Consider the following 27,224-nt stretch of genomic DNA (forward strand, 5'->3'; position numbering starts at 1 on the left):
TAGCTACTCCCTCCTTAAAAGAAACTTTTCTCTCTTCTGAAGGGACAATATGATTTGGTGAAGTGCTTGGCTCCTGTACGAGACCCAAAGACTGATCAGGAAGTGCACGAGATTGAAAATGAATGTCTGGGAATGGCGGTGTTGGCCATATCCCATTACGCCATGATGAATAACATACAGCTTCCAGACCTGCCGAAGGATGTCAGGTAAGGCTGAGCTTTCTCCCAGGAGAGGGATGGGGACACCTTCTCAGCATGTTCACACTGTATGTAGTGAAGGGGGCGGGGGTGTGTCCTAAGAATGTTGTAAGGCAGAAAATCCTTGACTGCCAAGATCTTTGAGGAATCTGCGAGCAATCTCAGCAATGGAAAGATACATTGTGGGTATGCGTAGGCTGCAGGCAGTGGGGTTCAGGGTGAAGAGTGTTGGATTTGGAATCAGAAGCCCTGAGTTCAAATCCTGCTTATGCCACTTACTCCTTGAGTAACTTTGGGCAAGTGACTTTTCTGGACCTCATTTCTCACCTCTGAAATGAGGAATTGGACTAGATGACCTCAAGGGTCCCTTCCAACTCTAGATCTATGTGTAAGAAGGGGTATAAATAACATCATTCAGAAAGAAATGGATGATCAGAAAAGAAAGGGGGGAACTGTGTGGGTAGTGACAGATCAGGGGCATTCTGGGACGTTCCCTTCTAGGCATATCATGTAAAAAGAGGTAGAGGAAGCCTTTGTGGAGGATCCATTGAGAACAAGGGCATGACTCTTACTGGTTGAGGAGGTGAATTGGCATGCAGCCTCAAGCAATGGCAGGAACTCACACATCAGGGAGAGGCAGATGCCCCCAAGTATTGACATCATCACTTTGCAGGTTTTCAGAGGGTTAGAGCAGCTGTGTTCCAACAAACCAGAATCAAAGAGCTGAGGGGTCTTCAGGCTGGAGGAGTCTCTAAAAGTCAATCCCTCTGCTCTCTCTCATTTTTTTTTTTTATTTTTGGAGGGCAGTTGGGGTTAAGTGACTTGCCCAAGGTCACACGGTTAATTTTTGTGTTAAGCGTCTGAGGCTGGATTTGAACTCAGGTTCTCCTGACTCCAGGGCTGGTGCTCTATTCAATTCACCACCTAGCCACCCCAGGTCTCTCTCATTTTACCGAGTAGGAAACTGAAGCCCAAATACTCTAAGTTCCTAGTTCAAAGTCATACAGTAGCAGAACAATTTCCTAATTGCAAAGCTCCTCCTTCCCAAACTAGTGGCTTTATTTATCACCAAAGCCCAGCTGGTAACAGAAATAGTATAATTATGGGAACTTTACAAATATCAAGTAAGTCAATCCTCACAACAACCTTGGAGATAGGTGCTATTGTTATCCTCAGTTTACAGATGAAGAAACTGAGGGAGATGGTGGGCAAGTGACTTGCTCAGGGTCACACAGAACGTATGTGTCAGAGGTGAGATTCAAACTCAGACCTTCCTGATTCCAAAGTCAGGTCTCTATCTCATGATATCACACTGCTTCTCACTGAGTTCATATTGAACCTTTATAAAAATATATTAAGATCATAGTTGTAAAGGGACCTTACTAATCTTCTAGTCCAACCCCCTCATTTTATATATAAGGCAGCAGGGGTCCGACAAAGAATTGGTGAAGAATTGAAGTGATGTGCAGTATCACAGAGGTGAGATGAAGCAGAGGTGAGATTCAAACTCAGGTCCTCTGGCCCTATGCCCTTTCTAGGGTGCAAATTTCAGCTGACCACCCCACTCCACACTGGAATAGAATCTGCTTTAAAGTGACTACTTAGTGTGTTATGTGTGGGCAGTCAACAAAAGGCAATGAGGGCCCAGGGCAGCTGATTTTGAGACTTTCCAGAGTCCCTGATGAAACATTTCACAGAAATTCAAAGAGCTGACCGAGATAGGGGTGGAAGCATGAACCATGGGTTTCCTTTTTCCTGGCTAGCTTTTGATGTCTGGTTGAGTTCCTCTTCTTGATAAGAGCAGACCCATGTAGATTTGATTGCTTAAATAATAGCAGAATTTAATAATGTGTTTGTGGGTCTGTATATGAGGTTCTAACTTCTTAGAGAATGGGTATCTAGTGGCGATTTTTGCTCATATAAATCCATAAATAGCCACATTTTCTCACCTCTCCTCTCCCTTTCACTTTCCATCTCTCCTTTCCTCCCTCTTTCTTTTCCCTTCTCCCCCTTTTTCCTCTTTCTCTCCCCATTTTCTTCTTTCAGTTACAAGCGATATATTCCAGAAACACTGAACAGGACCATCAGACAAAGGAATCTCTTAACCAGAATGCGAATAAATAACGTTTTCAAGGATTTCCTTAAGGAATTTAACAACAAGACCATTTGTGACAGTAGCGTGACGCCCCATGATCTGAAAGTGAAATACCTGTCGACCTTGGAGACTCTAACCAAACATTATGGAGCTGAGATTTTTGAGACTTCACTCTTGTTGATTTCATCTGAAAATGAAATGAATAAATTAAACTCAAAAGACTGTGGGAACATCATATGTTATGAAGTGATGGTGACTGGAAACCTTGGAATACAGTGGAGGCAAAAACCAAATGTAAGGATGTGTGTGAATGATCAGAATAGAAAATCCTGGATTGTGGGATTTCGTTTAGCACGTCCAAGTTTGTGCTTAGCTTGAACCTATATTTTATCAGAAAAAAAAAAAAAAAACGGCAGACACTGGTAACCAATGCCTGTTGCCTAACTGGTGTGTGTGTGTGTGTGTGTGTCTAACAAGGTCCTTCTCTGGTGACTCCTTGTGGGTCTGGAGGAGGGGCTGTAGATCTCAAAAGCTTTCCCGATGGAGCAAAAGCTATGGCAGATCCTACTGATCTAAAAGGTCTCGAGCGTGGACCGGGACTGGACATGTGACTTCATTGATAGAGGGAGCTCCTGGGTGAGGGAGATACCTGTGTTGCTGGAAGGTGCCACCTTCTCTGCAGCTTGTCATCTTCCAGAGCTGCCCAGAGCTCCCAGATGTCCAGTGACTTTGTGGAGATCACATGATCATGGTTTCAATAGTGAGACTTGGACTCCCAGGGGTGTGAGGCTTTCAGGCTTCGAGTCACTCTGCAACGCTGCCTGTAGAAATTAATTTAATATTATATATGTATATGGATATGTATACATATGTGATATATAGAAATAAAAATCACTCTATATAAATATATAGATCTCTATAGATAGATATGGATAGCCTCTCTCCCTGCATGTATGCATGTGTTATGTATATATACACACATACATACATCGGCATGCACACATGTGTGGATATAACACATATGTAAATATTATGAGCGAGAGAGAGAGAGAGATTGATTTTGATGTGGCCGCCAAAATATGTCATTCAGATCTTCATGTAGAGGCTGGATGATCCAGTGGTCAGGGATGTGCTTGGGTGGTTGTTGGGGTGAATGCTGTCTAGGTTCCTTTGGATTTTAGATCTCTATGTGCACATGTATGTGTATGTCTGTATATTCACAAAGGGTCTGGGATCGCTGTGACCCATCTCTGTTGCTGGGAGATCCCTGAGGCTCCATCCAGCAGTAGAGAGGGTTCTGAGCCTCTGCCTCGGTCCTGGGCTGGCCATTTGAAGGCTAGGTTCTGTCCTACTGAGCAGATCGCTTCCCTCCCTTGGGATTGGCCAAGGACCGCTGGTTACCTCTGCTCAGACCCAGAACAGCCCTCGCTTTGTTAGACACATTTCTGTTTCCAAGGAGGAAGGCTAGTCCCACCTCACCGAGGGGTTTCCTCATTTGTCTTTTTAGATGGTTCCTGTTGAGAAGGAGAAAAATAAGCTGAAGAGGAAGAAGCAGGACAGCAAACACAGGAAAGATGAGGAGAAGAACAAAGCCCGGGAGGAGTGGAACAACTTCTCTTATTTCCCTGAAATCACCCATGTTGTCATCAAGGAAGCCGTGGTCAGCATTAACAAGCAGGACAACAAGAAGATGGTACGTTGGCTGCTGTTTCTCTGCGTCCTCTTCCTCCGCCTCCTCTCTGTCTTCAAAACCACCCACAGTGGCCATGGGGGGGAGGGAAAGAACCCCTAAGCTCAGAGGATCCACTCTCTGCCTGGCATTCAAAGCCCTCCTCAGTCTGCCTCCCTCAATCTTTTACTCCTATTCCACCTTGGTCTCCTTGGTCTAGGCCGTTCTTTTCTCCCCTTCCTGTTCCATGTATGCCACATTCCATGTCCCGTCTCTGCCTCTCGTGCCTCGAATGCTCCCCCCACTCACCTCTGCCATTCACAATCCTTGGGTGTTTTCAAAGCTCAGCCTACCTGCATCACCATTGCAAGACCTGTTCTGATTCCCCCGACTGCTAGCGCTCTCTCTCTCCCTCTCTGGAAATGAGTTCTCATTGATTTGTATTAACTTGATTCTCTTTGTTGTATTCTGCAAGCAGAATGTAAGCTCTTTGAAGGAACAGACTGATAGGTTTTGGTCTTTTTATTCCCAGTGCTTAGGACTGACTGTGACTTGGACCTGATAGGTGCTCAATTCAACGTTACCTTGAAAGTCACTTAACTGATCATTTTTGGCCCCACTCTCCTCATCTGTGTTGGACTTAATGACCTCTAAGATCCCTTCCATTTCCTAATCTTTGATCTTATGACTAGATGGCCTTGGAGGTCCCTTCTGACAATGTTCCTCTGACTGTAACATCTGAGGACACCATGGATTAAGTCAAATTGAAACGGGCACCAACCATGTGCTTACCTTGGATCTCTTTCTTTGAGATTTAGGTGAAAACAGCCCTCTTCTTGGTCAATTCCAAGCCTTGGAGTTTCACTGAGCCCCTTAAATACCAGTCCTAGCCAGATCTTTCCTCCAACCAAACCTCTGACCCCAGCTGGCCAGCCTTCCAGAGACTGACAGCATCCATATTTAATTTACAGAAAGTTAACCAATCCATAGGGAAAGACCCATCAATTGGCAGCACTGTTTCCCCCAAAGTGCTCAATGGCTCAATGTGCTCCTGGCTGCTGCATAGTGAGGGGTGTCCAGGGTCACGTCACTAGCTGGACATGACCTCACAGCAGACACGTATGGGGCCAGGCAACTCTTTTTGCTGAATCTCTGCCTGTCTCATGGTCTAAAGAGGGAAGGCTCTGCGATTCTTGCTTCCTCTTTTTTTGATACCCACCAGACATGCTGTTTACTTGGGCAGAGAGATCTATGTTGTAGGGGGAGTGGAGATTGGGTGATGAGTGAGGGGGCCTCTGCTAACCCAATACAAATGGAAAGAGTAGCCTGAGTGGAAACATTGGCTATTAAAAGATGTGAGACAGAGGAGGGCATCATGAAAAGAAAAGGAATATGGTGGTAGGACAAGGGAAAAAGGCAGATTTCATTGATTATAAGCCATTATCACTAGTGCCTGCCTACCCAAATTGTACTGATACCTGTTGATATATGTACTTACTTTCTCCCAAATACAATGTAAGCTTCTTGAGGGCAGGCCTAACACTGCACCATGAATCTCTTAGGTGTTCAATAAATACTTCTTGCAGCTAGGCAGCTAGACAGCACTGCAGAGGAGAGAGCTTCAGACCTAGAGTTAGGAAGACTCATCTTCATGAGTTCAAAGCCAGTCTCAGACACTTCCTAGCTGTGTGACCTTGGACAAGTCACTTCACCCTGTTTGCTTCAGTTTCCTCATCTGTAAAATGAGCTTGAGAAGGAAATGGCAAACCCCTCCAGTAACTCGGTGAAGACAATCCCACATGGGGTCACAGAGTCCGACATGACTAAAATGATTGAACAACTTGTTACTCAAAGTCATTTGTGGGTATGAGGGGTGGGGAGCACAAGCACCTCCTGGGATTCAGAGAGGCTTCACACAAAAGGGTGTGAGAGTCTGAGCTACAGCTTGAGGGAATCCAGAGATTCTGAGAAGAGGAGGTGAGTAGAGAGGGAATTCCTGGGATGGGAGTGAGCTCGAGCCAAGACACAGAAACGAGAGATAAGAACATCCATCTGGGGAACACTCAAGCCAATTTGGCGGGTCCCCAGAGTGCATGAAGAGGAGATCCGTGGCCATCTGGAAAGGTGGGTGGGAACCATACTGTGGAAGGTGCTTAGTTCACCCTGACCCTTTCTCCAGAAGGAGCCACACACTTGGGTCCTAATATCAAATGTGTCTTTACAAGAGTTCCTAACTGTCCCAGGTCCCATCCCGTCCACTTTGTCCATCCCATGTCATTCTTAATCACTTGCCTTTTCTCCCATTCCTGGAACATACTTTCTCCTTATCTCTTCCCTATATCACACCTATATTTCTTCCAGCACTTAGAAAGTGCCTGGCACATAGTAAGTGTTGTTACTGTTTGTTGATCAATTGCTTGAAGTACAGTTCCTGGTAACGTGTCTTACTCAAGGTTTTTCCTGATCTGCTTATTTCCCTGAGTTGTTAACATCCTCTCTTTCTTGAAAATGCCTTGTACAGGGGCGGCTAGGTGGCACAGTGAACAGAGCACCAGCCCTGGAGTCAGGAGGATCTGAGTTAAAATCTGACCTCAGATACTTAACACTTACTAGCTGTGTGACCTTGGACAAGTCACTTAATCCCAATTGCCCTCCAAAAAAAAGCAAAAAAAAGAAGAAAGAAAATGTTGTACAATTTTTTCTCCCATTTAAATGTATCATACTCCTCACCCTGTACCATGCCCCCAAGACATATAAGCTCTCTTTTTTGTCACTGTATCTCCAGCCTCTCACTTAGTAACTTGTTCACAGCAAGTATTAAAGAAATCCTTGTTGAATTGAGCAAGTCCGTGTATACAGTATCCCTGTGCTGGACCTGAGATCCATTCAATTCCTTTCCTTTTTGTCAGTGTGGATGTAGGTGGTAAAGTCTTGCTTTTTCCCCTGTGATACTTCCTAGACAATGTCCTTTCCTTCCCATTCTCACAGCCTTGCTGTATTCCCCCACCTCGTCCTCCAGTCATATTCCTCAGAGACATAGTTGTCTGCATGGCTCCTCTCTGCCATTAGAATGCACTCTCCTTGAGGGGAGGGCAATGTTCTGTCTTTCTTTGTACCCCTAGTCCTTGGCACCATGCTTGGCACTGGTAAGCAGTGAATGTTTGTTGACTTGTTGACTTAGGGTTTCTTCCCCTTCTCTGAAGCTTATGGGAGTTTTCACTTGTCTTGGGAATAAAAATGAACTTCCAGATGTGGGAAATGAAGGTCTCCTGCCTGTAGGCTCCCCTTGCTTAAAAGGGTCTTTGCTCATCACAACTCTGTGAGTGAGCAAAGCACATGCAAGCATTGCTTCAGTTTTATAGAAATGCTCATTTCCCAGCATCCCACAGCTTGCGGGTGTGTGAGGGAGAGTCTAGAAGCGACTCTGACTGTAGAAGGTCCAGCGCTTGCCAGTGCACAGAGATGCCCCTTCTGAGGGCTTGATCTGTTACTAATGCTACAGGGCATCTACCACCACTAACTTTTACTTGAGACACTCCTTAAATGGGAACTCCTCTCTCCCTTTCTCTCTGGTTATGCCTCCACTCTCCAGATTACCATCAAGGAGCCACTGCCCCCATTGTTCATTCCCTGAGTAACTCCACCTGCCTCTTCTTATCCCACTAAGCACTTGTAGCCATTGGCAGTGACTGGTGGAAAAGGTGCTGGATTTGAAGTCAGGAGAGACCAGGGTTTGATCCCAGCTCAGATATTTCCTGGTTCTGTGACCTTGGGCAAGTCATGGCCTCAGTTTCCTCATCTATGAAATAGGAATAACAATTCTTGTCCTACTTACTTTCCACAACATTGTTCCAAGGAGAGCCTTTGGCAGACCTCTCAGTATGGCCTTTGGCAGACCTCTCAGTATTATGCAAATGTGAGCCCGGTGTCCTCCAATAGGTGAGAATCTAGGAGCCTCAAATTCCAGCCCTGCCTTATCTCCTAATGCATTTGGTGCCTGTGGTTGGGAATCACTAAACATTATTGGAGCTCACTGGGGTTTCCTTATCTGTGAAATGGGCATGAATGTAGTGCCTCCCAGGTGTCTTGTGAGGACCAGATGGGATAGAGAGAAATGTGAAAGTGCCTTGAAAACTTAAGAGGCATTTGCATTATTAAAGTTGATGACAACAGTAGAGTCAATGACTATTCGCAAAGCATTTTTCAGACATTTTTTCATTTGATCCTCATGACTGCCATGGGAGAGAAATATCACAGGTATGATTCTCCCCATTTTGTAGATGAGAAAGCTGAGGTTCAGAAAGGAATTTTTTAAGTACAAATTTTTCTTAGTCTTGTCAGTGGCTCTTTCCATTAAAGTTTGGTGCTCATTAATGGGCACACCCTGCTCTCCTCCCCCAACCCCAGGGGGTCTGCTTCTTATAAAGCTCCTCAGTGCCAAGCTCCAGAAAGGACTTCCTATTGATGAATTTTCATTCTTTTTTTTTAATGTTTTTTGAGGCAGTGGGGGTTAAGTGACTTGCCCAGGGTCATGCTGCTAGTGAGTGTCAAGTTTCTGGTGTGAGGCTGGATTTGGAACTCAGGTTCTCTTGACTCTAGGGCCAGCGCTCTCCCAGATGGATTACATTCTTGCCACATCTTTGTAAACTACATCCAGTCATGAATCATTAATTAGAGTCAGAAAGGACCTTGGAGAGCTTCTGACCTCAAGCCCTCATTTTCCAGAGAAGAAAATGGAGGAGCATTGGAATGTCTGCCTGCTTTCATAGGGCTAGGAGGGAAAAGAGCCAGGCTCTGCCCCAAGTCTCCTGGCTCATCAGCCTCTCCTCTCATGGGGCTAAGCCCCAGCAGCTTCCTTCCTGTCTGCATTAGAGAGGGCGTGTGGTATAATTAGTCACCAAATAATTACCAAACACCTACTATGTGCCAAGCATCGTGCAGGTGCTGGAGACAGAGACAAAGAAGGAAGCAGTCTTCATTCTCAAGGAGGTGCCATTTGCCTGGTGGGGGCCAGAGGGAGCAGGGGGAGATGCAGCATGGACATGTTTAAGTTGGTTCTGTGTCTGGCAGTCTCCTGCCGCCCCCTTCATGTTTTGTGCCCCCTCAGCACCCTCATGGCTTCAGGCATACATGTTCTTTACCTTGGCTCTGATGGCCAAGGCCGATCCAAGATGGAGGCGGGCTTGTCCGTCCTCTGGAAGGAAACTCATTTGCTGTGGGTTGGGTAAAAGCATCTTTGGGCTGGTTCCAGCTGCCCACAGGATGACAGGGACAAGATGGGTCTCCTCCCATTCCCAAGTGGATCTGATTTCTTCTTCCAGGGAAAGCTTTCTGTCCAGTGTGGTTTGAAGGTAATGATGACGTCTTCCTAAATCGCTTGGCGGCTGTCGAGTAATCTCTGGACTCTGTTTCTCTCTTGTCTCCACGCAGGAGTTAAGCCTGGCTTCCCACGAGGAAGCCTTGTCTTTCGTGTCTCTGGTGGACGGGTATTTCCGGCTCACGGCAGATGCCCACCATTACCTGTGCACAGACGTGGCGCCTCCGCTGATCGTGCACAACATAGAGAACGGCTGCCACGGGCCAATCTGGTGCGTTCAATTACTGCCTTTGGTGGAGGGAAAGTGAGCCAGTGCTCGGCCATGTGCCCTCCTTGCCATTTTGACTTTGATGAATCTTTAGAGGTTGGGGTGTGTGTGTGGGGGTGTGGGTGTGGGTGTGTGTGTGTGTGCCGTGTGTGTGTGTGTGTGTGTGTGTGTGTGTGTGTGTGTGTGTGGTCTGGTGTTGAGTTAGCTGTACTTGTGTTAAGTGACACCAAGGGGAAGACTTCAGTCTCCTCGGCGCTGGCAGAGTTGAGCAGGCATGAGATGACCCGGGTCCATGACCTGGCCCATACTTACAAGACTGTGTGTGTGCTGGCAGCTGCTCAGCCTCATTCCCAGCTCATCCCGTCCCGTTTGTAGGATGAAGCTGGTGGCGCGCTCACACGCGGCCTGGGGCAGTGGGTGAAAGGCTGGACTTGGGAGTCATGACATCTTGGTCTCAAAGCCTACCTTAGGTACTTGTAGGCCAGTTATGTAACTCCTCTTTGCCTCAGTTTCCTCATCTGTAAAAGCATGGAGGTGAATGAGATGCTGGCTTCAGAGGCCCTTGCCAGCTCCAGGGCCATCCTCCTATGGTCACATTCCTTGATATCTGCAGTGTGTTCCATACTACATGCAAATTTGATTTAGACAGACTTTGGAGAGTCAGCATGCTGTAGTGGACCCATCACTGGGCGTGGGTTCTAGAAGCCCCGAGTTCAAATCTACCTCTGGCAGATCTGTTGCCGGGGAAGGATCCTGGCTCTGCTTTTAGAGGACCTGGAGTCACATCTTGTCTCTGATGTTTACTCCCTATCTGACCTCCCCGGACCTCAGTTTCCTCATGTATCAAATGAGAGGACTGGACTATATGACTTTTGAGATCCTTCCAGCTCTAGCCATAACCCTATTGTCACTTTATAACAAAATAGCAACAGTGATCATAGCTAGCATTTACAAAGCGTGTCAAGGTTTGCAAAGTGCAGACTTTGCAAATGTTATCTTATTTTATTCTCAAAACAACCCTGGGAGAGAGGTGCCATTATTATCTTCATTTTACTCTTGGGGAAACCGAGGCAAACAGAAGTCAAGTGACATTCTCAAGAGCACATAGTTAATAAGTGTCTAGGGCCTGATTTGAGCTCAGGTCTTTTTGATTCCAGGTCTATCTGCACCATCTATCCACATCACCCTCAAGCTATTCCATGTGAGAAATATGAGTATCCCACCAAGGGGATGATGGGAAGTAAGACAGAAGTCAGAAAAGGTGGGGAGGGGCTAAGCTATGAAGAGCTTTAAATGGCAAACAGAAGGGTTTATATTTCACTCTTTTCAAAATAGTATTTTGAAAAATTATTATTATTATTTTTACATGCAACTGGGAAATAAGCTACACAGGCATTGGGGTCTAGAAATTCCTCTTGCCCTACTAGAAAGTCAGAGGGGGGGATAGGGGAGGAGAGAAGAAGGAGCACATTGGGGGAAGGGGGATTCAGTAGGATCGCTATTTTGGGGTAGTGGGTAGGGGAAAGACAGGGAGAAAAATCGTAACTCAAAACCTTGTGGGAATGAATGTTAAAAACGAAAAATAAATTTTAAAATAGTATTTTGTTTTCCCCCAATTGCATATAAAAATAAATATTTTATTCTAAAGTTCATAGGAAGCCACTGGAGTTTATTGAACAGGGAGGTGACCTTGTCTGCCCTTTGGCAGATGGGTGTGGGAAGATAGGAGAGAGGGAGACCATGAAGGAGGAGTGATCCAGGAGAATGGCATTCAACACCTGATCTAATGTGGTGCCCACATAGGCAAGGGATGTATGGGACCAGTGTTGTGCAGCAAAGATTGGGCAGCTGACTGTGTGTGTCAAGGCTAAGGGTACAAGGCTGGGTGAGGAGACATTCCAACCCAGGTGTCCTGACTCACTCCATTGTCCAGCCCTCTCTTGAGGACCAATCCCTCCCTTCAGACATTTTTTTGCATATTGGAATTTAGAGCTGGAAAGGACTTCATAAGTCATGTAACTCATGGTGACTTTACAGACAAGAAAACTTGAACACTGAGAAGGTCATTGTCTCACCCTTGGTCACACAACACCAGGCCAGAACCCAGTTCTTTTGGCTACCAGTCCATAGGCCATAGAACCAAATATTCTGGAGGCAGTGGCAAAAATCTGATGAGAAGGGAAGACAAGCTAATGGGTGACCACTCCCTTATGTCTCTTCCAGAATCCCTAAGGGCACCAAGAAAATGACCAGTTTTGGAGCCTGAGAGCTTCAAGATTGGGGATAAATTACTCAGTTAATTGATCTTTTATAAATGGAAAAAGCAAAGGCCATGAGGAGAATAAGTGACTTGGTCCAGCCTACACTAGGCCAAGAGAAGTCTTGACTTGCCCTGTTTGCTCACATCACGTCTTACAAGCAGCAGTGTGTTGGTAAATGTTTAACAAACAGCTCTCCCGAAACAAACAATACACACATGGCACACTTTTCAGGCTCTTCTGTGTCATTAACACTTTCCCCCTCACTTTCTTAAGTTTAAACAATCAGCAAAACAATCAATCAAGTCGTATTTGTAGCATGTGATGATTTCTGAGTTGCAAATGTTCACACTGAAAATGTAATCGGCTCTCGTGCGCTGGTAAGAGCTGGTTCCAGCATACCCTTGTAGCTATAAGGGAAGATCTTTTGGTCTTGCCCAGAGATCATGTTGGCAAGTTTCCTTCCAGCTTTCAGGCACACTCCACCCCTCCACTGCCCTCCCTGCCCCACCCCACCACATTATTCTTTGTAGATTGGTGTGGTCCTTGAGCATGAAGAGCAGGGTCAGTCATTTAACATTAGAATCCAAGCCATGCTAGTCTTGAGCCTGGGAGATCTTGGCCAGATCCTGCTGCCTTGTTTTAAGATAATAACGACAGAAAGCATTCTAATGACCATATTTGACATCACAGAAGGGATGAGAAAATGCACAATTGTCCTTCCATTGGAGAGGTGGGGGGACTCTGAATGAAGAATGTTGCACATGCTGTCAGCAATGGTCAATGTGGTCATTTTGATTCTTTTTTTTTAATATCTTTGTTTCAAGGAAAGGCTCGTGCGGTGGGGCAGAGGCGGAGGCCTGTATTTTCAGATCAATGTGATATAGAAACAAACGCATCCACTGGATATAAAGATAAATATCTGATGAGAAAACAGTAAAAACAAGGACACTGGGAGTAGGGAGCAGCTGGGAAGCCCCCAGACATCCTTGGGATGAGATGGAGGGACTGGAGGCAGATTCAATATGGCGGCTCCAAGTGACCTCCCCTGCCTCTGTCTTCTCTCCTTTCCTTTGCTATAGTACTGAGTATGCCATCAACAAGCTGAGACAAGAAGGGAGTGAAGAAGGCATGTATGTTCTGCGCTGGAGCTGCACGGACTTTGACAACATCCTCATGACCGTGACCTGCCTGGAGAAATCCGAGGTCAGCCCAGGCTTTGGCTTCTCTTGGTTGGTTTGGTTGGGGAGGTGGTAGGAGGGAGTGGTGGTTAGTGAGAGGAGGGTGCTCTGATGGGGTCTGGCTTGTTCTCCCATGGAAGACAGGAATAGAATGGGGGGTGACAGAAGCCAGTTCACAGGCTAAAAGGTCATGGGATTGGTTCGGAGAGCTGGACTCAGCAATCCAATGCCTGGCCTTTCCCACTTCAGGAAGGGGAAAGGCCTGGCCAGCATGGCTCCCCTTTCACACTGTGGGGAAGTTCTAGGAAGGCAGATTCCTTCTTGATGTTAGGAAGTCTACAAGCAAGAGGCAGGTAGGTAATATCTACCTCTCTGTGCCTCTGTTTTACCATCTATACAATGAGTTGAACTAGACGTTTCTGAGGTTCCTTTCTGTTTCAGATCGAGGCTCCAATTTCTATGAATGATTGTGATGTAAAAACCAAAATTCATCAAAAGACCCTTTTCAAAAAGGAATGCGTGTAATGAGCAGAGGGGGTGGGTTCCTCCCGCCAGAGGTCTTTGAGCAGTGGCCACTTGCCAGGGATGGGATAGATGGGATTCTGTTCAGATCTTGTTTGGACTGAGTGTCGTGTGAAGGTCTGTCCATCCCAGAGATGCTGGGACTCAAGGGACCTTCTGAGTCTTGGGCCTGAATGACGTCTCAGGGGGAACTCTGGCCTTTGAGGGCAAAGTGAGCAGGAAGCACAATTTTCTATAGCAAGTAAACATATCCTAGTTTGGAGAAGGGGGAGCTTGGTGGGGAGGCATTAAGACAACAGACACAGAGGAAGGGAAACTGGCCAAAGGCCTGAGAGAATTCAAATAATCTGAGAAAAGGAAAGGCAGAAGGGCCTCAGAACTACCAAAGGGAAAATATGGTAGGATGTATTTGGAAGGCAGATATTCTGTCAATGTCAGAAGAATTGCTCCCCATCCCCACTTTTGAAACAGCCTTAGCAGGGGGTGTGCTCTAATGGATGTATTTCTCCACACCTGGACCTCACATCTGGGCTTGATCTCACCTCTGGGACTCTGGGCAAGCCATTTAAACCCTCTGAGCCTCAGTTTCCTCTCCAATAAAGCAGAGCTCATAGAGCTATAGCAAGGAGGGACTTCAGTGGCCATGGAGTACCCCCCCCCCCATCATTTTTCAGATGAGGAAACTGAGGCCCATGGAGGTCACATGACTTGTCCAAGGTTGAATGAGTAATAAGCATTAGAAGTGAGATTTGAACCATGTCCATTGACTAGTCAACAACCTCTCTGCTGGACCACATTCCCTCCCCAGAAGAAAAGTGCTTGTGGGACTGATCTCCCTGGCTTGGTATGGGAGTCAGCTGAAATGATTATGACTAGTACTTTATAATGCCAATAATAGTGACTGACATTTCTGCTGCACTTTAAGGCTTATAAAAGTGCTTTACATACATTGTCTCCTTTGAGCATTGAAATGATTCTGAGGTTGGTAATGAAAGTGGTTTATGTGTGCGCCAATTTTATAGATGAGAAAACAGAGGCCAGAAGAAGTTAAATGATTAACCCGAGACCCTACAGCTTGGAAACTCCAAAACCAGGGGTTCCCAGATCAGTTCCCTTTCCTTTCTAAACAGTATTCTCTCTTGGATGGTAAATGGTTGCTCTCTTAATGAATAATGCTTGGGCTTGTCATACTCAACTCCCCCTGTCCATTAGACTTTGGAGGAAATTTAGTGTCACTTTAATGTGGTTAGATGGATCCCAGCCTGGTCTGTCTTTGGGAGAGGCAGAGTCAGGATGCCCTGAGTCCTCACTGAGCCTTAACCTAAGTGAGATGGAGACAGAGCTGACTTGTATGGAAAGGAAACTTTTCTCCCCGTTAGTTCTCGATACCAATGACCCAATAGATCCAGGCCCCTGGAGAAATCATTCACTCCATTCCATTCCATGTAATTCAGCCAGCACTCATCAGTGCAACACCAAATATGTATTAGGTACTTTCCATGTGCCATGCACCAGCTCAGGCACAAAGGATGCAGAGATAAGACCAGCCCAGCCCCTGACCATGGGGAGCTTACATTCTACCCATGTAGACAACAAACACATATCTTGGTATAGACAAGAGCCAGATGGAAGGTGGTCTTGCAGAAGAAGGCACTAGCAGCTAGGGGAGCAGGAAAGAAGGTAGGGCTTGGGCTGGCTCAGGCTAGAAGAAATAGAGGAATTCTATGAGGCAGAGATGGGGAGAGAGAGCATTCCAGGTAGGAGACACAGACAGTGCAAAGTCAAAGAGACGGGAAATCAAGGAACTTTTCCATGCCAGGTACTAGGCTGGAAGCTGGAGATAGCCAAATGAAACCCTTTCCCTAAGTCCCTTTGAGCATGGGCATGATGTTCACACAGTGGCCGTTATTCTCCCAACAGCAGATGTTAACGAGCCAGAAACAGTACAAGAATTTCCAGATTGAAGTGAAGAAGGGTAAATACTCCCTGCATGGCTCCGATCGAGTGTTCCCTTCTCTCAGAGGCCTGATGGACCATCTCAAAAAGCAGATCCTGAAAACAGACAACATCAGCTTTGTCCTGAAGAAATGCTGCCAGCCAAAACCAAGAGGTACTGTTACCCTTCTCCTTCCTTCCTTCCCTCCTTCCCTCCCTCCTTCCTCCCTCCCTTCCTTCCTTCCTTCCTTCCTTCCTTCCTTCCTTCCTTCCTTCCTCCCTTCCTTCCTTCCTTCCTTCCTTCCTTCCTTCCTCCCTCCCTCCCTCCCTCCCTCCCTTCCTCCCTTTCTTCCTTCCTCCCTCCCTCCCTCCCTTCCTCCCTCCCTTCCTCCCTCCCTTCGTCCCTCCCTCCCTTCCTTCCTTCCTCTCTTCCTTCCTTCCTTCCTTCCTTCCTTCCTTCCTTCCTTCCTTCCTTCCTTCCTTCCTTCCTTCCTTCCTTCCTTCCTTCCTTCCCAAAGTGGGAGAAGCTTCCTTAGGAGTGAGTGGATTCCCTTCTCTGTAGATCTCTTAGGCATAGACTAGGGGTCCGCTGGTGGGGGAGATTAGAGAAGAGATTCTTGTTTAGGTACAAGGACTCCAGCTGGTCTCAGATCCCTTCCAGCCCAAGATTCTGGGAGTCTGAGATCTCCTCACAGGCATTCCTTAGTGAGTGCCATCTGTATACTCATCCCTTTTGCTCCTTCGTAGGACAGTGTTTTGTTAAACATTCAGCAAATCGAGTCAATTCAAACATTCATTAGGCACCTGCTGTTTGCCAGGCTCTATCACAGATGCTAGGGCTGCAAGGACAAAGTTTCAACAGTCCCTGCCCTCAGGGTTCTAGCATTCTGCTGGCCGAGAGAGCATTTATGTAGAGAAGTTCTACTCTTTCTTTTTATAATGAAATGTTCATGTTTGCTGAGGATTTTTAAGTTCAAAATGGCAACTATCTCCAAAGATAGCTAACATGTATGCATATTTATGTTAGTATATATACATGCAGATTTATATATAATATATTAATAGAAATCTAAAATACACGTGTATGTGTACATATGTGTGCGCACACATGTACATACATACACACGCACACTATTGTCTAATAAAATGCAAGATCCCTGAGAGGAGGAACTGTTCTAACGTTGACCCTCTGTTTTAGCACATGTATGTATGTACGTACGTGTGTATGCATATATGTATAGATGCATGTATGTATGTATATTCTCTTCAGTACCTAAAGAGCAGGGCCTTGGCCTTCTGTTTCCACTCCATGTCCTTCTTGCTGCTTTGTCTTCTACAGAATTAGCAGACTCCTTAGGTTCTAACACAAGTTAGCAGTTGACTCTCTAGTATAATGAGTGTGTACCCTCCATCTTTTCCAGAAATCTCTAATCTGCTTGTGGCCACCAAGAAAGCCCAGGACTGCTTGCCAGTCTACACAATGAGCCAGTTGAGTTTCCATCGAATTCTCAAGGAAGACATCATTCAGGTGAGTTCATTGCATTTCTCCCTGCCAGCCTTATGGAATATCTCCGTCACCTTTGGGATGAGGAGATCGTCCCTCAGGGATATTGTCCTGGGAGATTGAACAATAGGGCTTTATTTCCTGCTAGAGTGAAATCAGCTTTGACTGGTCCCCTCCCAGCCTTAAAGGATCAGGTGTCAACACCTCAAGGATCAAGGATCATGAGATCATAGATTTGGAGGTGGAACAGACCTGAGAGCCATCTCATCCAACCTTCCTATTTTATTGATGAGGAAAATAAAGCCTAATTGACTTGCCTAGGATCACAAAAGTATTAACACACACAGAATTTGAACGCAAGACCAATAACTCCAAATTTAGTGCATCTTTCTACCCATACTATGTCTCACACTTGTCCCCTGATTACTGACCATCTACACCATTGACCTTCTGTCAGCCTATTTTCTCATCTATAAAACAGAAATGATAATACCTCCCCTACCTGTCTACATAAAAAGAAAAATAGATGAAGTATGTATTAATAGCTTACAGGTGCCAGGAATTACTCACAGGCTCATTACAAAGAAAGCTCTTAGTAAAACAGTGAAGGGCTATTGACAGGGGAAGTCCTTTCCAGCTTCAGATGTAAGACCCTGAGAATTCGATTAAGCAGTAGTGATGGTGTTGACCCAGAAGTAACGATCTGGAAGATGCTTAGGCTCAGCGGGAAGTTATCCTGGGTTACTTGAGGGATCTTATTTATTTCTTAGAGAAAAAAGTTAACTCTTCATCTTAGGGTTTTTGTTGACAAAGAACCTAAAAGGTGGAAAAGATCTGGGTCGACATGAATGAGCTTTTAGGTGATGGGGGTTTTGGCTAAGGCCCTTCCCTACCTCCCAACACAGACCGTAGAATGATAGAGATGGAAGGAGTCTTGGAAGTCATTTAGTTCAATCCCATGTTTTATAGCTGAGGAAACCAAGGCCAGAGAGTGGAAGTGATTGGTCAGAATCACACAGAGCTAGGCCTTAATGTCTCCTAACTCTTACCTTCACTCCTTTGCCTCCCACGCTGAACACAGCTTTTCCTCTTTGTAGCAGGGAGGAAAAGTGGCAGATTTGGAACCTGGGGTGAAAGGCTAGTTTTGCTACTTACTAGATGTGAGTCTGGGCAAATCCCTCCCCCTCCCTGGGGAGTAATAACTAAGTATGCTTTCTCTCTGGGAACCTCATACTTTCCATTGGCCTTTTGTGTTTTCTCTCCCTTCACACCTCCTACAAACACTGTCCTCTGTCTTCCCTTCTCTCTGAGATCTGGTCTCTAACTGTACCAGCCTCTTGCCTTCAGAAGTGCCTCCCTCAGCTGTAGGTGCCCTCCCTGTCCCGGCACCCTCCCACCGTTCCATGCTTGTTCTGCTGAATCCTAAGGAGTTACTCTGGGCTCAGAGAGCCTAGGGGACATGCACCCGGGCCAAGCCCTAAGGACTCTCTGGGCTCAGAGAGCCTAGGGGTCATGCACCCAGGCCGAGTCCTAAGGAGTTACTCTGGGCTCAGAGAGCCTAGGGGAAATGCACCCTGGGTCTCACAACTGGTCAGAGTCAGAGCCCACCCAACTCCATCTACTAAGTCATGTTACCTCCTCGCTTAGAATAAGCCCCTCAGAATGAGAATTCTCACTGAAAACAAGGAGTCGTGGACAGGATAGGGAGCTGGCCTCAGAGGGAGGGAGACCTGGTCTGAGTTCTGCCTTCTGACCCCTGGGGCAGAGTGAGCCTGGGCACTTACCTTGGTGGAAGGAGTTGTCTCACTGAGACTTCCCAATGAGTAAATGAAATCATAGGTCTGGATCCCCCTCCCCCCAAAAGCAGTAGAGGGGAATCACAGGAGTTTAGCTATAATGGCAGAAAGAACGAGGATCCAGCTTCCTCCTTTGACAGAAAGGGAGACTGGAGGCCAGAGAAGTGAACTAATCTGTCCAAGGTCATACCCATCAGTCAGCAGCAAAGCAGGATTCATGTCCAGGGTCTCTGCAGTCCAGGCTGCTCACTGTTCTCAGACCGCCTGCTAGGAATCCTTGTGCCTTGGACAGATTCCTCTGGGATCTTGGGGTGGCCTGGGATTTTCAGGAATGTGAACACTTGAAAGCTTTCCCTTCATCCAAAAGGCCATTTCAGTGACAGTAATTACATTGAACTCTCAATGGCATTTCTGGGATGCTGCAGGCACGTGACTGCCCATAAACCCCAAGCCAATCCTGCATAAATGGGAGGCTTTAGTCAATAACCCTTGAAGGACGGTCACTGCAGGAGGCATTGGGCACTAGCCCTTCTCCTTGAGTATTCAGCAGACGAGAAATGTCAGCTAATAACCAAATTAATCAAGATGCACAAAGAATGATACATGTTTCCTTGGAGTCCCAGGGCGTCTTTTGTCTCCTTCAGAGAATCCCTTCACCAACAGAATGTCTCGATTCCCTGCTCTGTGCAAAGCCAAGGGGGCAGCGGGGGGCAGTGGGTAGGGTTCCAGACCAGAGTTTCATCCCTGCCTCTGACATTTAAGAGCTGTGATTCTGCCCTGTAGATAAACAGAATAGGTTGCATCCTTTGGTGGGAGATAATAGAGTAAAAGGTTGGCTCCTGGTGGAGACAGATGATGGCATTAGAGCTCCTCATTCTCTACAAGCATTGGTTGTCATCCCTGGAGCCTGAGGAGAGAGAGCCAATAACCAGGGTGACTTAGGATTGGTAAGGTGTGAGCCATTGTTGGTGAAGGGAAGCAAGGGAGCTGAGGCTAGCCCACAGGACACAGAAGGGCTGTGGAAGTAAGAGGGACCTTACAGGGCATCTGGTCCAATCCGTCTCATTTTACAGACGAGGAAACTGAGGCTTAGGGAGTGGAAGCCACTTGCCCAAGGCTACACAGACAGCTTCAGAGCCAAGAGTTCAAGTTCAACCTGAGGCATTTACTAGCTGTGTGACCCTGCCCAAGTCACTGAACTTGTGTTTGCCTCAGTTTCTGCAACTTTGAAATGGGGATAACGACACCTACCTCTCAGGGTTGGCGGCATCAAATGAGGTGACATTTGTCAAGCACTTGGCGCATGCCTGGCAGGCAGAGGGGATCTATGAATGCTTCCTCCTTCCTCTTCCCCTCCCGATGGATCCATACCAATGGAACAGACAATTGGAAAGCATTTTGTGAAATAGGACTGAGTAAGAATTGTATGCCTTTGGGTTACTGGTCATATCAAGGTGCACAGAGTCATGGAAGATGAGGTGGTGTGGGCATTGCTCTCCTCGAGACTGGCAGTGCCCTGTACTGGACATTTGCCTCCGAGCTCTTCTCTCTGCAGAAGCCTTGTTCCCAAGACGTCACTCACAGGAATTAGCAGCACTGAGACCCCTTTGCCCCCACCGGATTCTGGGCAGCCCTCCAGCCCGGCACCTCTGGCTCTGGCCCTTGCTTCTCCTCCAGTCCTGTTCAACCCGGAACCTTGGGCCTCCTCTTATTTCTGAGCTCTCTCCTTTGTCCTGTTGGCTTTGTTTAGGGAGAGCACATGGGACGAGGCACTCGGACCCAGATCTACTCAGGGACCCTGGACTACAAGGATGAGGAAGGCAGCTCTGATGAGAAGAAGATGAAAGTGATTCTCAAAGTCTTGGACCCCAGTCACAGGGACATTTCTCTGGCAAGTACATCCTCCCCTTGCCTGCCCCCAGGCAGCTTGTGTCCTCTGCCCTTTGCCCTCCAAATGGGCTTAAAGAACCCTTTGGTCTCAGTGAGAACCTTCTAGCACATCCTGAAATCAGGCTGCAGCCTCACCTGAGAACAACATGTGTGTGCATGTGAGTGTGTGCGTGCATGCGTGTGCACGCATGCATGCACACATATGCTGGGGGTTGTCATGTGGAACAGCATGCTTGGGGAGATGTTTCCTGTGCTGTGACCCCAGCTTCCCCTGGGGGTTCCAAGGTTGGTGTTTTGATCAGTGTGGCTCTCTCCTCCCCACCCTCAATTCTGAAATCCCCTAGCAGGCTTTCTTCGAGGCAGCCAGCATGATGAGACAAGTCTCCCACAAACACATCGTCTACCTCTATGGCGTCTGTGTACGAGATGTGGAAAGTGAGTCTGCTCTTTTGGGAGGGTGCTCCAACACTCAGAAAGTGTCTGTTCACCAAATGGAAAAGGATGCCAGAGAGGTGGGGGGCTGTGGAGGTAGAATGGTGCATATGTCCTCAGATACAAGGGATGTGCCCATTGAGCTGACTTTTCCCTTCTTTTTTTGTGCTTCATTATAAGAGGAGGTTTCCTGGTTAGGGGAAGGGAGGAGCAGATATTTGGAGATGGAGGTTGTGTAGAAACAAAAAAAATGTCAGCAAAAGACAATTGAATGCATAGGAAAGAAGAGTGGGTTTGAATCAAAGGACCTCAGTTCAAATCCTACCTTTAACATTTAATACCAGTTTTACCCAAGGAAAGTCACTTAACTTCCCTGAATTTCAGTTTCCTCTTCTGTGAAATGAGGCATCAGGTCAAAGGGGTCTAAAGTGTCTTGTGGCTATTAAGCTCTCATCCATGTTTGTGTGTGTGTGTGTGGTGAGTGCATGTGTGTGAGTGTGTATATACATGTGTGTGAGACAGATAGACAGACAGTCAGACAGGGAAGAGAGAGAACTCACTTCTTGGAGCCTTATTTTCCCACATGTAAAAATGAGGAAGTTGGACTGGAGGGCCTCTGAACTCCCTTCCTCCTGCCAATCTATGGTTTTATGAAATATTCAAAGGTAAACAAAAGAAAGGGAAGGTGAGATAAGCCTTCACATTCTCTTGTATGTTTGTGGCACCCCCCCACCCCGTTCCATCTCCTCCTCTTCCTCTTCCTCCTTCTCCTCCTTCTTCTTCTTCCCCTTCCTCCTTCTCCTCCTCCTTCTTCTTCTTCCCCCTTCTCCTCTGTCTTAGTCTTTCTTTCTCTCTCTGTCTCTCTCCCCACCACTCTCTCCCTGTATTTCCCAGCTGTATCTTTATCACCCCTACACTATCCCCAGGAGTTATAGGAAAGAAGTTATTTATTCCTAATTTGCACATGCAGTAAACTGAGGCACTGATTGTCTTAGGTTATAGGTACTTTATGGTGCAACTGGGTCTTTAGCACAGATGTCCAATGAGAGTTCTTTCTGTCGGCTTCTACTCCAGAGAAACAGTCTGTTTGCACACCGGGAAGATCATTGAATTCTAGGCTGGGAGACCTGGACACAAGTCCTCTCAGTCACTTACTACTTTTGTAACCCTGAGCTAATCCCTTAACTTCTGTGAAGCAACCTCAGCTGCTTCATCTGTGAAATGGAGACAATAACACCACATTGTACTTCCCTTCTAGGATTGTTAGGAGGCTGAAATGGGATATTGTCCATTAAACTGCTATTGAATCTTCTGAGAAACAGTGGTTGGGTTGGGGGAAGAGTTGGGGATTGACCTGGGTGGACAGTTAGGATCCCAATAGCCACATCCTATTCTTCTGTGCCCTCAGACATCATGGTGGAGGAATATATGGAGTTTGGGCCCCTGGATCTCTTCATGCATCGGAAAAGTGAACTCCTCACCACGCCGTGGAAATTTAAGGTTGCCAAACAGCTGGCCAGTGCACTGAGTTACTTGGTAAGACCAAACCCTGATTAGGTTCACTCTGAGCTGGCTTCCTAAACATTCAGCATCCAGAAGCCCTTGGTCTTGTCATCTCTCTCCATGGTGGGAATGGTCAGAAGGATATAGGGAGAGACCTCAGTGGGGGGTCCAGAACTGGAACTAGGCATGTGAATGCCAGCTATAGAGCTGAATAGGGGATGGGGGTTGGGTGGGATTGTAGAAATAAATCACGTCAGGCAATCCTGGAAGCAGACCCAGATGGAAGAGAAGGGGAATTAAGATCAGCAAAAACCTCATGCACAAGGTGGCGTTTGAGACAGTTCCTGCCCTCAAGAAGCTTACATTGCAATGTTGGAAGAGATAACATAAAAGGAAGCAGAAAAGGGAGGCAGGAGGTAGTATAGATGAAGATGACCTGTTTGGGGAGCATAGAGAAAAAAGAAAGGAAGGAAGGAAGGAAGGAAAGAAGGAAGGAAGGAGAGAAAGAAAGAAAGATGGAGAAAAGGGAAGAAAAGAGGGAGCTGTGGAGGTAGGTACACTAAGCCTTGGGAACTAATTGGATGCCAGTTGGGATGAGGGAGTGAGGAGCTGAGGATGACACTCAAGTTGAAAACCAAGGTAACTGGAATAACAGTAATAGAGGAGAATGAAAAAGGGATGGATTTTTTTTTGGGGGGGGGAGGATGAGTTCTATTTTCAACACAATGAGTCTCAGATACCTCTGGGAGATTCAGTTTGAAATATACAAAAAGCACTTGGTGATGTCCATTAATGGATCAATAAATACTTATTAAACACCTACTATGTGCTAGGCACTGTGCTAAGCCCTTGAAATACAAAAAGAGGTGAAAGAGAATCCCTACCCTCAAGGAACTTCTAGTCTAGTGGGGGAGACAGCATGCAAACAAACTTGTACAAACAAGCTATCTTCAAGATAAATAGGAAATAATTAGCAGAAGGAAGGTAGTAGAATTAAGAGGAAGGGGGGATCTTAGTGAGGACTTAAAGGAAGCCAAGGAGGTCAGGAATTGGAGCAGAGGAGGGAGAGTGTCCCAGGTATGGGAGAGAGCTGGGAAAATGCCCATAGCTGAGAGAGGGAGGGTCTTGTTCATGGAATGGCCAGGAGACCAGGTCATTGGACTGAAGAGTGCATGGCAAGGGGTGGAGTGTAAGGAGACTGGAAGATTGATGTAGGACTAGAACTCAGGAAAGAAACAAGGAGGAGAGAGATTGGCCCGTGAGTCACTGGCATAAGCCAGAAGGAGCTGAGGGGAAATGCAAGAGGGAATGTGGAAAGCCTAGGACGGAGCCTTGGCACAGACCCATAGTCAGGGGCATAATGCAGATGGTATTGAGGGAGCAGGCAGCAAGTAAGAGGAAGCCAGAAGAGAGCACACTCATGGAAACCAGAGAGGGGAGTGTGGAGGAAGGCAGGATGCTCAGGTGTCAGCTGCTGCCACCAAGAGGTCAGGAAGGATGAGCATGGTTTGTGCATGTTCGCCTTTGGGAGGCACACTCCTGGTACAGGAGATAGGAGTGATTTCACAGGGAGGCGGGTGAAGAGAAATGGAGAACAGAAGTGTGATGGGGTAGAAGGGATGCAGGAATGCAAGCAGAGGCCTGAGCTTCAAATTCTAGTCTGCCCTTTCCCATGTCCTCAGGGAGCTCCCTTGACCTCTCTCATCTTCAGCTTTTATTAAAACCTGATTGGACTTGGGAATTCATTGGTTTAGAGAGTTCTCAGTGAGGAATTTTTTTCTACTCATGTCAATTGGCACTTTCTCCACAACTCATCTGTAGCAATGGGAACGTTGCCTCTTTCTGGGACTCAGATTCCTCTTTAGTGAAAAGAAAGGGTTAGATTAGATGGCATCTGGATCCCCTCTGACCCCGTCTTCAATCTCTTGATCCTTCTGGTCTAAGATGATGTGACCTATCCGTGGTCAGATATCCAGCATTTATCAGAGGCAAAACTTGACCCCAAGTCCTCCTGACTCCATGTCCTGCCCACGATCGACCACATCACCCCTGATGCTTAGCAGTTCTGCACTGTCTGGGAAAAAAAAGCCAACAAAACAACTGAGTTTGCAGTCAAGCTAGAATGTCTCTAAGACTTCCTGGAGACTTTCTTTCCCGGGGGGCTGAAAACAGCCTTTGCTGTTTGACCTGCTCACTGTGGGGTTCTCTCTTCTTTTGCAGGAGGACAAAGATTTAGTTCATGGGAATGTGTGTGCCAAAAATGTTCTCTTGGCCAGAGAGGGCCTGGATGGTGAGTGCAGCCCCTTCATCAAGCTCAGCGATCCTGGGATCCCCATCACTGTGCTCTCTCAACAGGGTACGTCTGCCTGGTGCCAGCTCAGCTTTCTGGGCAGGGTGTGGGTGGAGATCATTTTTTTTTCTCCTTTTGGGGGTGGAGGGCAGGATATGGCTAAAAAAAAAAGCCATATCAACGTCTTCTCCTTCAACAGTGTCTTTGCTGTGTTCATTTTGAAAGTCACTGTTGCTTCCCTTATCTGCTGGCTCTGTTTAAACCCTATGGTGTCGTAAGAGGAAATGGTAGACCAGTGAGCCAGCAGATTGGAGCCCAGTGGCCAGAGGATGAGTCCTTTCAATGAAGGTGAAGTGGCTTGTCAGAGGCCCTCAGGAAATGTCCAGAAGCCCAGGAAGTGGTGCAAGCAGAGGCTCAGGGGGTGGCTATGGTTGGGAGACAGTGAGAACAGGCTGGCCTACCCTGTTTAGATGCCCCTGGTGCCCTGATACCTTCCTCAGAAGAGCAGAAAACTGAGCTGAAAACCCGCACAGAACAAGGCTGGGAAGTGTGTCCCTTCCCAGCCATGTTTTCAACTAATTCAGCTCAATTAATTGGATTTGAATTATTTGTGTACATATGTAATATATTTGAATGACTTGAATTCAGTTCAATTTAAGTCATTTGTATACACATATATTAATTTGAATAATTTGAATTCAATCCAATTAATTTGATTGGAATTATTTGTATGCATATATTTGAATAATTTGAATTGATTAGATTCAATTTGAATTATTTGTATACTTATATTAATTTGATTTCAATTCCATTTGAATTATTTGTAAATATGTATTATTTTGAATTCAATTTCATTAATTCGATTCAATTTAATGAGCAGTTTTGAAGTCCTTACTATGGATTAAGGATTGCTGTTCTGGATGCTGGGGTTCCAGATACAATGAGTGAAGCAATAGCTACATTCAAGGAACTTGCTTTTAGAGCACTGTCTTAGGACTAAGGGAGCTACAGAGATAAGTATGGCAAGGGTATAACCTGGCAAGGGTATAACCTGGCAGGGGAATATTGCGCGCGCACACACACACACCACACACACACACCCATTATTATAGGATGAAACAGAACAGGGGAAGGAAGGACGTAGAGAGCTGGATGCCTCCTTACATCTTGGATGTCAGAGCCCATGAGCACAGATGTACCTGTCAAAGGTGGGTTTCCAGATGCCAAGGCAGGGAAGTTCTGGTCTCTTTGTAGCCTAGATTCCCTCAGGCACCAAGATTACCTGGTTCAGAGGTTGCCAACCAATGGGTAAACTTATTTATGAAATGGTACATTTCCCTACCTTTCCCTACCCTTCATCACTTCTTTCCTCTATTCTTAACCTCCAAACAGAGATTTAGGATATCTAGATGGAGTTGGTAAAGACTGGGATATCTTGGTTCAAATTGTAGCTTCATGAATTTAACTAAAAGCATGAACCTCAACAAATCATTACCCTCAATCTCCTCATCTGTAGAATGGGAATAAGAATGCTTGGCATTATCCACCTCATGGGAGGCAGCATGGTGTAGGGGAATAAAGGTAAAGCTTGGATTCAGAAATACTTGCCAAGGTCACATGTTAGCTGTGTGACCCTGTGCAAATGACTTCACATCTCAAAGGCCCCCAGGCAAGATTCTAAGATCACCAAGGAGACACCAGCTGCCATTGGAATCCCACAACAAAATCACAAATCCTTACTATGTTTGGGAGACAGTGGGCAAGAAAACACAAAGCCCAAAGAAACCCACGTACTTTCCATGGCTTTTAGGAGGAATCTGTGGGAGGGAGTGTGTGTAGCACAGCGTAATCCTCCATTTGGAGTCAAAGGACCTGGGTTTGAATGCTGGCTCCATCATCTTGATACATCTGAGACCTTGGGCAAGTCACTTTATGTCTCTGAGCCTCTTTCCTGGTCTATAAAATGAGGGACTGGACTCAATGACTCTGAGGATTCTGAGATTCTCTGGATAATGCAGGGGATGGTGGCACTTTGTGATCTCAAAGCACAATAGAAACGTGCGCTTTTATTTTTAGAATATTTGACGGATCAAGACAGTGAGGTCATTGTGATGGCTGTCTCTTTAGAAGAGGAGGGGTGCTTTAGTGTGGGCTTGAGGGCAGGAGAGATTTCAAGATGTATGAGTTTCCCTAGAGGTTGAGTTATTGGCTGAGGAAGAAGAAAGAGAAGAAGGGGGAGGAGGAGGAGGAGAAGATGAAGATGATGAAGAAGGAGGAGAAGAAGAAAAAGGAGGAGGAGGAGGAGGAGGAAGGCAATGATGACTTTATGTACAGCTTGTGATGTAGCTACTGTCAGGACTTCCCCAG

General features: G+C 46.4%; 1 protein-coding gene across 5 annotated transcripts in view; it reads left to right on the forward strand.

The window, feature by feature from the left end:
• LOC138164896 (tyrosine-protein kinase JAK1-like) overlaps positions 1-25,150 on the forward strand; it is a 122,644-nt gene extending 97,494 nt beyond the window's left edge. For 4 of the 5 annotated variants that reach the window (XM_069092837.1, XM_069092839.1, XM_069092840.1 and 1 more), the window contains exons 6-16: positions 43-206; positions 2,244-2,586; positions 3,800-3,985; positions 9,392-9,549; positions 12,887-13,010; positions 15,428-15,617; positions 16,864-16,970; positions 20,493-20,633; positions 20,980-21,067; positions 22,473-22,600; positions 24,788-25,150. In XM_069092837.1, coding sequence (XP_068948938.1) covers positions 43-206; positions 2,244-2,586; positions 3,800-3,985; positions 9,392-9,549; positions 12,887-13,010; positions 15,428-15,617; positions 16,864-16,970; positions 20,493-20,633; positions 20,980-21,067; positions 22,473-22,600; positions 24,788-25,135 — 1,977 coding nt within the window. In that variant the 3' untranslated portion in view covers positions 25,136-25,150. The remainder of the gene's footprint in view (positions 1-42; positions 207-2,243; positions 2,587-3,799; positions 3,986-9,391; positions 9,550-12,886; positions 13,011-15,427; positions 15,618-16,863; positions 16,971-20,492; positions 20,634-20,979; positions 21,068-22,472; positions 22,601-24,787) is intronic. The other variant, XM_069092841.1, reaches the window with a different exon arrangement.
• Positions 25,151-27,224: the final 2,074 nt, after the last annotated feature.

This window comes from Petaurus breviceps, unplaced genomic scaffold, assembly GCF_028583685.1.
Source record: "Petaurus breviceps papuanus isolate PSGF00001 unplaced genomic scaffold, PetGlider_PUasm1.0 207, whole genome shotgun sequence".
Lineage (NCBI taxonomy): Eukaryota > Metazoa > Chordata > Mammalia > Diprotodontia > Petauridae > Petaurus > Petaurus breviceps.